The following is a 16,554-nucleotide window of genomic DNA, read 5'->3' on the forward strand; positions in this document are numbered from 1 at the left end:
GGGTCCATAAAATTCTATGGTAAAGACATGGCAGGACATAGAGAGTATGCAAGGAGAAATCCTTAAGGCATGCGCATAGGAAAAAAGTAACTAATGTCTGGCAACTCTGGAATGGCTCAAGTACAGAGGAAGGAAAGGGGGCCAGTGTTCAAGAAGCCTACCTTAAAAGCAACTTTTGCCTTAGCGATGACACAGCCTCATGCTTTCTCATCATGTGCCAATGTGTGGTATCTGCTCAGGAGCTCTCTATGATCTGGAAAGAGTGCTGTGAATTTTGTCAGATATGGGTGGAGGTGTCACTCAGAGTAGGAAGAGTGAAGGTTGCAGATGAGGCTGCTATGTGATTATCTCCAGAGATGTAAGATCTCTGGTTTTGCTGAACATCTGGTTAAGTTGTGGTGAACACTATCATATGTTGCATATTTTGGGTGAGATCCAGGCCCTGGCAATTAACATTAGGTTTCCACCATAAGTTTCAAACAGTGAGCTTCTCTGCAAGAGAAGCAACACCAAGGAGGGATGAACTGAGTGTTTGTCAGGGGTGAAAACAGGAAGAGATCACTGCCTGAGAACATTTGGTTGCTTTCAGGTACTAGCTCTGCCCTTCTCCCATGTTACTCAGAGGAACCCTGCAGGAGAAAATAAAGTGGTAACCCACAGGCTATGAGAAGCCTACCTGTTAACAGGAGGAAAAGGGAGGTGGAGAGCAGCCCAACAGAGTAGAAGGACACTTCTTTGAACCCTCTGTTGTGACAGAGATGTAGGGCTAATATCTGGGAGTATTAATGGAAATGGACACAATAAAACCTCTCCAAGAGCAGGGAACTAGCCTGTTCATTTCACAGATCATATGCACTTTTCTCTCCCAAAGCTCTCATCAGTCCGATGAGAATAAGTACTTTGAATAAGTATTTTCAGGGTGCTCTTGTTAAACAAATCTTGTTTTATCCAAGATGATTCATCTTTATGGAGAAGGAAGGCATAGAACCTCTTTGACCATAGCACATTGGCATTTTCCTATGTCAGTGCACCATACAAGGGAAGACTTCTGTGTATGGGAATTTTGAAAGGTTTTGCAAATGTGAAAATATTTACTAAATGGGAGAGAAAGGGCATAAAGGTCAAATACCCCAAATTTCACATACTATTAATACTTTTCAACAGTGATAAAGCAAAATTATGGTGCTTTGATGTTATCACACTTGGCATCATAGGAAGATTTTAGTGTCAAGGATAGTGCAAAAAGGAACATCTGAACCTGAAACACATTTTAAAATATATTTTAAATCTATTACTTTCATCTGTATGTAGCCTGAAAACTCTATTACAGTTTAAAATAGTATTTTGCAAGTAATAAGATATCACATATTTGCTTTCAATAGTATTTAAGGAAGGAGGTTGGCTTTATACAGAAACAATCTGTGACATATGCCCTGACATCTTTTAGACAGAACTGTATGTTTTGGGAAGACTACATTTACACATTAGCTTAATGGAAAATAAAGCAGCCTCAACTTCTCATTAAGTAAAATGTGAATATGCACACATGTGCATATGTGTCTGTGTGTGTGTGTATATATTTACATATAAAATATAGGCCATTAGCATACATTTGAACAATGCATTTACTGTTTTAGCATTAAGGCTTATTTCCTCAATTACTAAACATTCCTTCTTCATCAAGAAAGGGAAAGTGCTCTTCCTCATGTTCAAAAAAACAAAGAGCTTTTTCAAAATGTAAACAGTGCAACACATTGATTTAAACTGTAAACAAGTGAGCTTATAAAATCCTCAGTGGAAATGTTCATAGCAGGCAAAAATTCTACACTTTGCAAAAAGCCTGCAATGAGTACATAGCCTTGTTGTCTTGAATTCCAAGTTGTAAAATGATGTGAACTATGACCAAACTCTATAAAAACTTAGATGCCCAAATCGTGATCCCATTTTCAAAGCATTCTGTGAGAGGCATGAGACAAAATGCTATGGGCAATCAGAAAAAAAGCTTAAAACACATAAGCCAAAAAAAGAGAAAAAAGTAACACTTAAAATACACAACATTTTAAAGACAAGATCACTACCAATTTGCATGTACTACACAGATATAAAAACAAAGTTTTAAACACTGATACAGTACAAAGGGATATTTTCACAGTGCTTTAGGAACCTTAATTCTAGGTAAGAGAAACAGATGCCATAGTAGCATAGTAACACCCCATGACATTTTTAGTGCTTCCAGTCCTGTGCTAGCTTGCTCAGAGCTAAGCTCAGGTGCTGCTGAAAAGCAAAGCATTATGGCTTATAAATGTATGCCTTGAGTGGAAAATTAAGAGAACAGAAAAAGTGAGATGAGCTTTGAGTCAGAATAATATATGAAAATATATAATATATGAAAAAATACACTACAGTTTCTTTTAAAAGACTGCATAAAAAGCAAGTTTTATGCAGTTATAATAGGGAAAAAAGGGCTAATCTTTTCATAATTGAGACAAATTAGGATAACAGGACTGTGTCAGTGTATATTAAACTGTATAGGACTGAAGTAGTACCATGAATTGAATTTCATATGTGGTGTGTTATGTATAAACTGGCTGTTTTCTAAAACTTAAGTATTTTAACTAATTCAAAATATTATTCCTTTGGTATAATAACTTCATCCCACTGTATCTAAGAGTCACGCACAACTTTGCTTGGCATCAGAATAAGCTAGCTGATACTTATATACTGTTTCAATTAGTTAACCTTTTTTTTTGAGATTGTTCAATACTTTAGAATTATTTTCTAAAAAAACCCCTCTTTCCTACTGAGAGGCAGTGTCTGAAAAGCCATGAAGAAATCTTTCAGAGGAGCTAACACTATTGTCACTCTATCCCATGTATCAGTGAACTGATTTAAGTCCAAGCAGAGCAGCTCAATTATGAAACGTGTGACAAAGAAGGGCAAAGATTAGTTTAAACACGAAACACTTCTGAGAATATGTAAGTCATTATTACATGCAAAACCAGATCAAACTGGAAAAAACCTTCAACTATCCTGAAAGGTTGCTAAGACCCTGAGCATTATCAAAAGGGAAAGAATAAGGGGAGAAATATTTCAGGATTTTTTTACTTTGCAAAGACCTATAAGCTCTTGAGTTTCTTCAAAGTAACTGAACAAATACCTTTGGTAAGTTTATGTTTCTGAATGTTATTTCCAAGAACTATGGAGGATGTTTCATATCCCTAAGGGCTTAGGAGCATATTTGAGACTTGGAAATGAAAAATAACCACCCTTATGTCAATGTTTGGCTTAAAGATGAATATAGCTCAGTGATTTGGAGCTCTCTGTTACCTAGTGATCATCCAGAGAAAACTAGGCCAGACCAGCAGTAGTTTTAACTTACAACTAATTAATGGATAATTACTGCAAGTGTCTACAATCATAACCCATTTTACAACAATCCTTGTAATGGACTGTGAGGAAAAAGCTAACTAACCTTTTCACAGCTAAAGATGAGTTTCAGCTTTCACAGAAAAGTTTGCTGGGTATATTTTGACTGGGACAAAGTAATAAAAACCTGGAACAATTCTAACCTCTGTGACTCGATCACCTTCTGTGGAAATATTTTTTCACTAAGAAGTCAAATTTAATTCAGAGGGGGATTCAAACCTTGAGAAAGAAATTGCATTGATATTTAAGAATTACCCATTTTATGCCTGCGGATATCATCATATTAAGCATTGTCACAACAGATCACCACAGTAGCTTTGCTATGTATTCATATTTGAAAACAATTAAAATCATTACCTCCAAATTCTTTTCTAGCAGGTGCAGGACTCCTACCGCCTTACAGTATTTAAGAAATGAATGCAGCAATAATGAAAAATATCAGTACAGTAAGAGGGAAGAAAAAGAATGAGAAAGTTAAAAATGACAAGGATCAGTTTGTTACTATGTTGCCTCTATGCTTCTGAACATCCAGTTTCTCTTAGCACTCAATTGTTTACATTTTCAGATGATCCAGATGAACTCAACATTAAAAACCTAGACATGATAAAATGCATACATACTGATGCCAAAATTAAAGGGATATAAATCAATGGATGCACAAGATTATTTATCTTCTATTTTTAAAATGAAGATGCTATAAAAATGTTGAATAAACACTGCTGTAAGGAAGCTCACATTTTTAGACAGTGAAAATAAATCTATAAAATTTTAAAACTTAATCTATAAGCAAAGGCAGTAATACTTTAATGGTACTGAAAAATGCTGCCTTTTCCCATCCTGTTGTTGCTATTACATTTTAGTGAAAAGTTTCTGTGTTTCATTCATTCCCAAACCAAGGGTATAGTATCTAGTTTGGGTGTGGACTTTCTAAGTTCCTCTCACAGACTTGAAACAAAATATTCTTGACAACCTGATCTATGTCATCACATTACCTGATGGTGGGGGTGGCCTCTGTGGTGGAGCAGGGCGTGCAGGAGGAGCAACGGGGCGAGGTGGTGGAGGACGCTTAGGCTCCAAGCTCTGGGAAGGCTCTTTCTGCTGGGTACCAAGTTGAAATTCAGCTGAAGAACATGACAGAAAACAGTGCAAAAATTAATCACTTGTACATTCTAATAACAATAAAGCTTTTCTCGTGGCAAGTTATTTTCACAGAGTGAACAGTTAGTCCCCAGCCCTGGAAACAAATGACACAGACATTTTTGAGAGAGGGAAAACATTTTTTGTGAGAGGAATAACCAATTATGGAAAGAAGCAGATTTCCTAAACCAAGATTTTTGTCTCATGCTTTATGCTCTTCATGGCATCCTGAACATTGTTACAAACTGCAGAGCTCCAAATTTTTATTTTGATCCTGTCATTTTTATTTTGATCCAGAGTACGAAGTGCTCTGGAAAAAAAAGCTACACAGGGAATTCTGAAGGCATTTTAGGAATCTTTATAAAGTTACTCCGAATTGCACTGAAATAAACTGTTCTAGAAGCCATTGCAAACACTGATTATAAATGTCCACTTTGTCACTAAAACAAAGTTGTGTTTAAACAGAAGATTTCATATTATACATCCAAGTTAGAAGTCAACTAATTACAATTTACATAGTATAGCTGATCCAGCATTAATTGAAATGGTTTGTATTTGAAAAGTGTGACTAAAGTGAACTGGAATTACAGTAACAAACTGCAGCAGCATTTCTGAAGAGAGGTTTTAAACCAATCAACTTAGAAAGCCTATTAATCATGTAGCTTTTTGAGAGGTCTCTTTCATGATGAAATGCTGAAGAATTAGAGCAAGTTCTGTAGTTTGCAGCAGTGTAGATCACCATACAGTGTACTAAATAAGATTCAGGAAACAAAGCTCTTCCACTGCTCAGTAGGAAGATTGAGATACAAAGATAAGGTGATTTCCCAAGGTAAATTATCTATAAAGCATTAGACATTAAGAAGAAAAGCGTTTAATATTAATCTCTATTAAAAAAAAAAAAAAAAAAGCTCTATTAAAAATAATCTAATAAGACAGTATTCTGCCAGCTGGTACAGTATCAGAGGCAGTCAGGTAAAGCAGTACTCACTGTGTGTGGAAACAGGTGGTCCAGGAGTTTTTGTTGGTGCTCGGCTTGGTCTCACTGGGAGTGCAGGCCCATCCGACAGTGTAGGGGATTGGCAGGGACTGGAACGTGGTGAAGAGCTTGGGGAGGTTCCAACACCAGAACCTGAAGTTGGCTGTAGGTGCTGAGGAAGGATTTCTTCTACTTCAGCACTGTAGTCATCAATGTCTCCTAAATAACAAATCCCGTTGCAAAGGGGGAAAAGGAAAAGGAAAAAAAGAGAAAGAGAAAGAGAAAAAGAGAAAGAGAGAAAAAGAGAAAGAGAAAAGAGAGAAAGAGAAAAGAGAGAAAGAGAAAAGAGAGAAAGAGAAAAGAGAAAAGAGAAAAAGAGAAAAGAGAGAAAGAGAGAAAGAGAAAAAGAAAGAAACAGAAAGAAGAAAGAGAAAGAGAAAGAGAAAGAGAAGAAAGAGAGAGAAGAGAAAGAGAAGAGGAAGAGAAAAAAGAGAAAGAGGGAAAAAAGAGAGAAAGGAGAAAGAGAAAGGAGAAAGAGAAAGGAGAAAGAGAAAGAAAGAGAAAGGAGAAAGAGAAAAGAGAAAAAAAAAAGAAAGCAAAAAAAAATTTAAAAAGAAAAGAGAAAACAAAAAAAATTTAAAAAGAAAGGAAAAAAGAAAAGGAAAGAAGAGGGGAAAAAAATGAAAAAAGGCATGTATATTATTTTATTTAAAGTATTGTATTTTTAAAAAGTTATTTTTAAAAGTATAGACATTTTAAATTGGTTCTGGCCACAGGATTTTCTGCAAAAAGCCCTCATGCTCCAAGGAATTAATTCAACAACCAAAGTATGATTTTTGCATCATAAAATCACACATGAAAAATATATATGTATTCAAACCAGCAGAAAATGCTCCAAATTTACATTATAGGTATATATTACAGGTAATTATACTAGTGTGGCAACTGCTTAATCTAAGAAACAATTAGCTTTACAAAGAAGATCTTTGCAAAAATTATTTCTCTAGTTTGCCAAAGGTGACCAGCTTCACTTAGCATCCTTCAGAAGGCTGGGCAGAAAATTTCAGTATATATGCTATTTGTAATACCTTCTGTTTGAAAATATGGAATGATGTTTAATAAAAAAAGTTCAATATGGATGTGATCTTGAAAAGTAAGCTGTCAATTTAGAATATTTTATGTTGATATTCAGAATATCTAAAGTAGGCAATTAGTCATCACACTCCAATAAGACAGTAGTAAGCTTTTCTTCCATAATTTCTAGGATACTCTCTCTTCCTGACTGACACACTATGCTCTACAGAAGTTACAGCTTCAGCTCTCTACTGCTCAGCAGTAACAGAGTAACCAGGCTGCTAATTAGATATTAGCTCTTGATTTAGAAGTCTTGTGGGATTTGAGATGTCATATTTTAATAGAATCATACCTTGTCATGTAGGACTTAACAAAAGGTCTTGTGTCTTATCTGTATTAGAAAATAGCTGAACTATCTTATGACACTAAGATTAACACCAATTGAAGCTTTTCATACTTGTTTCCCATATCTGCACCTTTACCAAAACACTTCTTTCCTTTATGAAATACCTGCACAAACAATCTTTAGTATATTCCTTCCAGGATATATAGCTGCCATCACTTTTCTTGAAACTTTTGCAACATGATGTCACTAAGGAGCTTTGATAGAAATTCAAAGCAAATGAGCTACTCAAAAGTAGATCAATACAGACACAATTACTACACCTAGAAAGTATATCTGTTTGAGAAATTACAAAAACTTGATCATGGAAAATACATAAGAAAATGCAAGGTACACAGAAAGTGTCAGCAGGTAAGGTGTGTGTTGTTTTGCTTTTGTGTTTTGTTTTTTTGGGTTTTTTTGTTTGGTTGTTTTTTGCTGTTGTTCAAAAAACTGCTTTTACTTATGAAGGATATAATATATTTTAATATCGAGAAGACAGTGAAGTAGATCTTTTTTAGAAACTAATAGATTAAAAAAACCAATCAGCTGTGACAAAGTACATAGATGAGAAATATGCAGAAAGGTAAAGAAAACCTAATATGTACAATTGCTGCAAAAAGTGATATTCAGCAGCTTCAGGATTCCACTAGGAAAGTAGGAAACAAAAAGATAAAAAATCCTTCTGGGAAAAAACAAACTACAAAAACCAGGGAACCAGAAAACAATCAGTGCTGAAGATCAGCCTGTTTCAGTGAGCATTCTAAAGGTTTCCTTACCCAACTTATATTTGCCTGCCTTTCAAAGGCTCCCCAGGTGTCTTCTTGGGGGTGTACCAATGCTTAGCATGGGAGCTCATTAGTCCTGTTCATCTACTGTATTAATCTGCATAATGTATTGGCAAAAAAATGCCTCTGAAGATGTCTATATCCTGCTTACTGGGTTTCTCCATGAGCAGTAAAAGTTGCCAGAAGGAAGTGACCCTGAGTGGGTAAGTCACAGCATAAAGTGAGAAAAATAAAGAGAAGGTCAGCAAATGATTAAAGCCTAGAGATACAGTGCAAACTGACACTGCTCAACGAGTCATCAAGATACTGTTGGAAATAATGGAGCTCTTGATTAACCGGTTGAGATGGGCATAAGCATGTTAATTTAACATATTTATATATACATTAGATTATCCCTGTTATTTAGGACTGTAACTGTTTCAAAACTAGGAGTACTTCTTTGTAACAAACCTTCCATATCATAGTCTGCAGTAACCTCAGCATCTTCACAAAGCAAAGTGGAGCTTGTTGATGAAGGCAGCCCAATATTAATCTTCTCTAGATTCATTTCATCTTCCAAACTTCTGATCCAATCTGGATTTTTCAAGCTTATGTTTATAGTCCTCCCTAGCAGCTGAATTGCCAAGCAGGTATGCACAAAAGAGAAATTGGTAAGACTACGAACATTACAATTCAGCATAAAAAAAAAATAATTAGAAAAAATCACTAAAAACAGCACAAAGAAGTCTCTAATAATTTCTTGGACTAAACAATGACAGTGACACATGAAAAAATAATTATGCTTTTCATTTCATTTAGGCAATCAAGTGGATTTACGTAGTTTAAATGGTTATTGCAACTTTTTAACATCTTCTAAAGATAAAAATAACAACTTGTCTCATAAGGTTTTCCTTTTCAGTTAATAAGAAAGTTTCTGGTTTCTTTATTCTGACAGAAACACTACTCTTTGTAAACAAAACCAAACTTACTCATAAACTACCTTAGTAAAGTCATTTTAAGACACTGAAAATATCAGGCCTTTGATCTGCATGACACTGAACCCTGGTTCTGCATGAACTGTCAGTGGAACTCTCAGCTGATGCAAGGATCTGTGCAAACATCACATTATAGAATCTAAGTCATAACAGGAACAGATCAGTAAAAATTTTAACATGAAACTTAAAATTTTTACAAAGATTAAATACTACAGAAATCAATGAGAGCTGAAATGGACATTTTAAAGACACTTCAGGACAGGAGTTAATTTTAAATAACTGCCAGCTATAGTCATGATCAGCTGGTTCATACGACAAGCTCAAGTAAAAACTCTGCTTTTAAACCATTAGAAAACCCCAAGAATTAAAAATCCCTCAAGTAATGAAGGTGTCCCTCAATCTGAGATCTTCATCTCTCTAACAGTCCTTTTCTCCTAAAAATAAAAAGTTCAGTGCTTCTCTCAGCTGGCTTTTGAAACTCAAAGTAATGCTTTTTCAAAAGTTGTATTTTTTCTTGCTATACAGAAATTCAGTAGTTTTTACCTTACCTCAGTACCATTCAAATTTATAACATTCAAAGCTGAGCTTCCTTCCAAAAATGTTACCCACATCTTGTCTTCCACAAACCTGCAAAATTCATTAGAAACAATAACTAAAATATTTTTTCCTACCTACTAACTTTTGAAGCCTCTTATCCTAAAGTTTTTTCAATGTTTCACTTGATGGAGAAGAGTTATTTTTTAAAGTTCATTAAAATATACATAATTATGTATGTAAAGCTAATAAGCTTTAACTGAATGCATCCTTGCAACAAAACCAAAAACAAACAAACAAAAAAAGGCAAAAGAGAACAGGGTCAATATCAATGACCAAAAGCACTGTCGTCTTAACATGTGCTACTGTGATTTCAGCTACACATTCAATAGTAATAATGTGGCTGCAGGTTAGGTATTTCTATTAGGTGTTCCACATGATATTAAGATATGGACTTGGGACTGCATTCCTAGTCTTCTGAAAAAAAGCCAAAACAAAACAAAGCAACCCCCCCAAATAAACCCAAACAAAGTATCACAACACTTATGGTTTAATTAGAAAAACGCAGCACTCCAGCATTCTTTTACAACTATGAACCTAATTTTAGAATACCAAAGTTAAATTACATACTTAAAATTACATAAATTTTAACTCTGACTGATTTCTGACAAAGTCAGTATGATACTCTTACCTCAAAAATAAAGACTATCTGAAAAATTAAGTCTGAAAACAGAGACACATACAGGTGTATAAAACTAATTCTCAACTGTAAAGACATTAAAGTTAAAATCTAAATGTTAAAAATTAAGGAGATCATAACTGAAATGCCCACTAAGAAAGCAACTTTATTCAGGAAATAGGAGGGAACAGTGAAGAGGAACAGTGATTGAAAGTAAAAAGTCTTTTTAACCTTATAAGTGTAACTTCACCATAGCTTGCAAATTTCTGGAGAAGATCATCAATCAAGTTATCATCAAAATAGTTTTCTTCTGCTGAAGAACCCCTGATGGAGACCATTACAGTACCATCAGGTGGTCCTTGCGTTGCAATCACTTCCTTATAAACCTTCTGTCTCTCTTCTGCTTCAATTTCAAATATGTCTATGTCAATCAGTGCAACCACAGGCCTTGGAAAAACATACACAAGAAACACCTGTAAGCAGAGTATCTGAGCAACAAAATATACAACATGGATATCAAATCTTCAATTATTAGGAGTTAATGCATAAAATAAACCAGACCTATGATCAGATGTTTTCAGTTCAGCTCTTCCGTAGTGCAACAAAGTACCAGGAGTCCATGTATAAGGGACATCTCTGTCATTGTGAAAACTAGCATTCAGAAGATCCAGGTCTTCAGCTACATTGAGTATTCATGAAAACAGAAACGGGGAAAAACACAGTGACTGCAAGAATATGCTTTTTAAATAAACTAGTTCATAGAATCTTTCAGGTTGGCAAAGACCCTTGGGATCGAGTCCAACCATCATCCCTGTTCTGCAAAATTCTCCCCTAAACCAGTTGTAAACTAGTTGTAAAAAGCGAAAAAAGTAAACCAAACCCAAGTGTATTACTGAAAAAAAACAGAAGTTCCTTTTGAAGCACTAAAATATCAGTAACTGGTATCTGATTCTTGATTCTCCTGTTCAGCATCACTGTACTCATTGCAGACACTGTGTCTGATACAAAGTCAGGGACAGAACCTCAGAATCCCTGGCACTGTGAATGTCACCAAATGGATGCTATAAACCAGTTAAAAGAATATTTTAAATGATACAAAGAAGCACACAAACCTGATCGGTCAAAAGGCCATTTTCTTCTTCTCCAAAGAATACGATCTGTCCATGCTGGTGTGCGACATTTTTCACTGGTATCATAGTCATCAGAAAACAGATCGTATTTGTATGTAGGAGCAAAATTTATTTTCCCTTCCAAAAATCCCCTAAAAATCTGTAAGAAACAAAGCAGTTATGTGTCATGCCAGAAGTCAGAAACAGATGGGAAACAGCTTGAAACTAATCAGAATTCTCTTTTCTAACACTGAAAACCTGTATATATATATCTCAAGAAACCCCCAGTAATTTGATAATATGTATCCTTCTCCAAATGCTATCTGCTAAAAACATTCCACATTTGCCACTAACTAGTGACCCAGACAGGTCATTATTAAACATGTCAACACTTATATCTTTAAGCCCAGGCTCACAAGCAACCTCCTGTTACTCCAGTGTCATTCAGAACTTAAGGTCATCAGAACATAGATACTGTCCACTGCACTTTAATTAGTTGGTTCGTTGTTCGTGTGTCAGCAGAAGTTGGAAATTAAGGTTAATATTTTATGTGCCTATGTGAGCAGGCAAAGCATTCCCCCAAATTGACACATGATGCCCCAATAATAAGGGGGAAAAAAGAAAAAAGATAAGACCTGCAAGTCTAGAGAGAATATTACCCTTCTTCTCCAGTGAATAGGAAAAGAAAATAAAAGAAAAAGAGATACTATGAGAAATCATTTGTTGAGAGTACATGTAGCATTTAGAGATACAGAAAGGAATAAAACATCCATTAGGTACATTGCAACACGAACAGATACAGCCAGCTGATACAAGGCAGTAGATTAGTCTAGTTTGAACTAGATACAAGCTACAACACTTTAGATTACTAGCTCCAGTCTTGAGTTCAGTCTTGGATGGGCAGTTTTATTTCACATTGATCTGCAAAATATAAATTTAACTTAGATCTTATAGGCAAGTCTGCATCAAATGACAGATAAGCCTTCTTTTTTTGCTGGAAATATAAAATGAAACCCAGCCAATTTAAAAATCAGTCAGAAGGCCAATGTCAGAATGTCAGAAGATCTGCAACTTTTGAGACAATTTATTGATTTCTTTGCCTTTAGTAATTATTTCTTAACCTACTTATATGAAGAAATTTGCTATGTAAATGCCATTCCCAAACAGCATATACAGCAGTTAACAACTGTGGAGCTGTCCCTGCTGCCCACTCAGGTGCTTCCAAATAATGGAATATTATACCAGCAGTGCAATACTACCCTTTCTTCCCAGGAAGGAACACTATTCTGAGTCTTTTTCATATTCTGGTATTTTCCATAGATCTTTAATATCACTTTCCAGCTTTACAACTGCTTTAATGTCCCCAAGACCTCTATTTCTCTCTCTCTCTCTCTTTTTTTTTTTTTTTCTCCAAATTCCCAGTTTCTTGTCACATTGCTTGTGATCACAGTGCTGGCAAGCAGACAAAACTAACAACAGAGGATTGTCTCTTATTTTACCATCTAGAGCATAAAGCTGAAAAGAAAGAAAATACACACTTTCACACAAAATTTGATTCATTGCGAATAGTCTTTAATTACTATGTGCTTCCTCCCAAGAAATCCTAAAAATCTAACATCTGAAGCTTTCTTCAGACTTCATTGTTCTATGCTTTTTCTTTGTAAGTAAAAAAGGCTACCATTCAGATTATTTTTTCCCACAGAATGGCAGTAACAGCATAAGACCTATTACTGCAGCAATTTAAAGTAAAAAAGAACATTAAAATCTATAAATACATTTTTTAATAATTGCACCTGATAAAAAAAAATATTTTAAGAAGTAAACTCCAACACAAAGTTCTAAAAAGATGACAGAGTTTCTTTTCTTTCTCAGGAAAGAAAGAAAAACCTTACTGCTATCACTAGTCACTGTATTTGCATCACTGCCTCCTCTGTGAGTGACTGAATCAGTCACTACAACTAGGTTACTAAATGTCCCACCCTTCTAAATGTCCCACTATATGTCCCACCCTTCCATACCAGTAACTGGACAAAAGTGGTAAGTGAAACATGCTGAGGATATGGTTTTATAGAAGTGCCACAGAAAATTGCTAAAGCCAAAATGAAGAATATTTGAAAGTGTGGTAACATTTTTAAGATACCTGTCCAGAATTTTTCTGATTGATAAGTTGGTCTCCTGCTATAAGGGCATCCCAGTTCTGTTGTCGTATTAGCTCCTTAACCTCCTCATTTGGAATATCTATTCGATAATTAAAGTCACCACACCAAAAGATATAGTCATGGGAAAAGAGCATCCTTCCCTGTAAAACAGAAGCATGTTGTGAAATTAAAAACAACCAAGTGACAAATTTATTAGTATCAGGTGCAGTTCAGTTTTTAACTGTAAAATATGCATCTTTGCTAGCTGATGAAGACAACTGAAGTACATGCTGATACTTGGTGTTCATATGGTGTTCGTCATTAGAACAACAAAGCCAGCTGTATGGTATTCACACATATAAAGGATCAAAGTAGTAACATTTCTTACATAGTTTGCATTTCTAAAGAAACGTGAATCATCTGAATTGGAATCTCAAATTCTGCATGTTTCTACTTCTGTTTTAGAAGTCTGCTCTATGATGGCTGCTGCCTGTGTCATGAAGAGGTTGCAAGGAGAACAAAACACATTACCCTGGAATCTTGTGGCACAATATCTTGACACACTGCAAATTGAGGGCTCTGTTGTTCAGATTTAATTGTAGACTTTTTAGTTACATAGAATTTTCATGAGGGTGAGAGCAACAGAAGGGCTCTTAGTTTAAACAAAGCCTAGGTTTTAAAGTGAAAATGTTTAGTTCCCTCTTTGATTTGATTTTACCATTGCTCTTTAGTAAATCAAATCAGATACACTGGCAGATCAAAACAACAGCATTTAGGAAACTGCTTCTGGGGACCATAATAATACAGTACTTTCTAGAAAAAATTAAACATGACCAAGGGGCAAAACTTCTAAATTAGAAACCCCTGTAAAATAACACAGACTCCTGCATAGTACTGCAGAATTTAACAAAGGACAGTTTGACAACAAAATAGAAGGCAGTTTGAAGCATTTTGTTTCATTAATAAAATTATCATATATTTGCTTGGTGTTTGTGATCCTTCATGAGAATATGGTACAGAACTGTACAATTCACTTGACAAAAATGAGTAAACAAGAAGTTAAAATGACTTAGTAAAAATCATTCTTGTGTACTGAACAATTGTTGTTTCCCACTTATTTTTTCTCATAGCTGATTAACTCCAGTGCCTACAGAAGTTCTACTCCATGACAGGAATCTATAAAGGTCTCTTCCTTGTGCTAAATCCTTGATGCCTAATGCAAGTGAATTCATGCTTAATGAGCTCCATCAGTTATTGCACATGAAAGGTCTATTCTTTCCTCAGTCATCTATTTTAATAAAAATTGTGGCAACTTAATTATCTCTGAGACCTCTAGCCCAAGGAAATTTGATTTCCACAAGAATCTGAGGAGGGGGAAAAATACTGATAACAGCTTTTGGATGACAGTGTTGAAACTCAGAGTTTTAACTGCTTACTCATTATGGAATTGGAACAGTTACTTACCATTGGAAAACTGAGCTTTCGAGCTATTTCCACGAAGTCTTCATTTCTCTCTTTAACTTGTGACTGCCCTGCAGCAAAATGACTGCAGACAAAGCAAAGGCTGGAGGTATGAAACAACATCCGAATTGCTACAGCACCTTTATTGCCAGTGGCTCCTCCCATGCCGGTCTTTACAGTATCAACAGCAACATCCCTGAAAGAGTTACACAACTATTAAGCCTTCAAATATAATGGCACAGAAGTTAAAAGCTTTAAATACATCTGAGTATGACTGTCTAATGGTAAGAGAACGATTACACAGTGTTCTTTCAGCAGTAAGGCCACTTTTTTTTTTTTTTTAAAATGCCCAAAACTATTGAGCAGGTAACAATGTCACATTCCTGCTTTTCAAGCTTTCTGGGCAATTGATCGGGCATTTAAGAGCAAAGAGGGAAGAATTTAACCATCTAGTTCCCCAGAAGATGAAGAGCCACATACACTAGTATGTGAGCTTGCAATACAAAGCAAACTGAAAGTGACCCAAGTTGGGCACAGCTGGGTGTTCACTGACCTGATAAAAGGAGCGTGCTGGGGCCTGATGAACACAAAAAGGCAGACACCCACCAACTGCTCAGAAGCCAGCAGCACGTACTTGTTGTCTCTTGATATAGTCTTCTGCAGTTCAGCAGCCCAGAGCTTCTGGTTGGTTGTGCTAGCAGGTAGATTAAAAAATGTCAGTTTTAAAATTAATCAAATTAAGCTGGCACCTAAACTGTTGATCTAATTGAATAAACTTCGTACAATAACTTGAAATAAAATCTTGGGGTAGTAAGCCAAAGCCATGTTGTGAATAGTGCTTAGATGCCTCCTGGCAGACACATAGGACATTATCATTTCAAATTCAGATTCATAAAATGCTGCCTCACTTTTCTCAACACCACAACATTAGGAGCCAGGATTACCTTTCCTGTATTTCAGAGGCTAGGCTAGAGCAGCAAAACCTAAGAATTTTTTTAAGGAGTTACCTCCTATCCTATAGCTCAATCAGCACCAGGAAAGAGATGTCCATGGTCAGAGATAAAGAAGAATGTTCCTTGGAGACCTAATAGACTATGGTTTTCAGAGCTAGTGTTCAATATAAATGAAAAATAACAGACCTAGAAACAGCATTAACTAGACACTGTTAAATCAGGATGTGAGAAACTGCCACTTTGTTCTCAAGACAAAATCCTCTGTGGCTAGAAGTGTCATAGGCTTTACATGCTTCTCCCAATGAGTTAAAGCTTTCTAAATGCCAGAAAATATGCAAAACAATCAGACAAAACAATGGAAAAAGTGAATATGATCCTAGTACTACACATAAAGACTTCAACACTTGTATTAGCCACCATGAACAAAAATGTATGTTCATAACCCCCTATGATAGGAGTGAAAAATCCAGACTCCAACGGAGTATATAAGTGTAATATATGGAATGACAGTATGGAAGGAATGCTTGCTTTATACAGATCAAAATTTCACTATATACAGGAATACCAACAATACATGCTTTTGGAAAGAATTCCACAGGACTTGCTGTTCCCAGCAGCAGGAAAGTGCAGAGACTGTAGAACACCAGTAGCATTGGGAGGTAAATTCCTTCAATGTGTTAAATGAAGGAAAATGTTGAGGGGCTGGTGAAGATGCAATCAAAAATATGGTCAAATACTGACAGTTTGGATCCTTGAACTGACATTATACATGATCTAAGTGATCACAGCTTTCCTAGGGAACGCTGAGATGAAGTCTGTAATCCTGGCACAGAAACTGGCAGGGAGAACTGGAATACAGTCAAAAATTAATCCAGGCTAGTCCCAAGCATTACAAAAGAGGAGAAAAAAAATAGACGCAACAT

General features: G+C 35.6%; 1 protein-coding gene across 3 annotated transcripts in view; it reads right to left on the reverse strand.

The window, feature by feature from the left end:
- The window catches only part of SYNJ1 (synaptojanin 1), a 61,363-nt gene that overhangs the window by 11,801 nt on the left and 33,008 nt on the right, over positions 1–16,554 (reverse strand). For 2 of the 3 annotated variants that reach the window (XM_030469498.1, XM_030469496.1), the window contains exons 15-24: positions 15,232–15,372; positions 14,682–14,874; positions 13,220–13,378; positions 11,083–11,239; positions 10,532–10,649; positions 10,202–10,417; positions 9,306–9,384; positions 8,234–8,396; positions 5,552–5,758; positions 4,419–4,547 (exon numbers count right to left, since the gene is read on the reverse strand). In XM_030469498.1, coding sequence (XP_030325358.1) covers positions 4,419–4,547; positions 5,552–5,758; positions 8,234–8,396; positions 9,306–9,384; positions 10,202–10,417; positions 10,532–10,649; positions 11,083–11,239; positions 13,220–13,378; positions 14,682–14,874; positions 15,232–15,372 — 1,562 coding nt within the window. Of the gene's footprint in view, positions 1–3,783; positions 3,823–4,418; positions 4,548–5,551; positions 5,759–8,233; positions 8,397–9,305; positions 9,385–10,201; positions 10,418–10,531; positions 10,650–11,082; positions 11,240–13,219; positions 13,379–14,681; positions 14,875–15,231; positions 15,373–16,554 lie in introns of all 3 variants that reach the window. The other variant, XM_030469495.1, reaches the window with a different exon arrangement.

This window comes from Calypte anna, chromosome 1 (genome assembly GCF_003957555.1).
Source record: "Calypte anna isolate BGI_N300 chromosome 1, bCalAnn1_v1.p, whole genome shotgun sequence".
Classification (NCBI taxonomy): domain Eukaryota; kingdom Metazoa; phylum Chordata; class Aves; order Apodiformes; family Trochilidae; genus Calypte; species Calypte anna.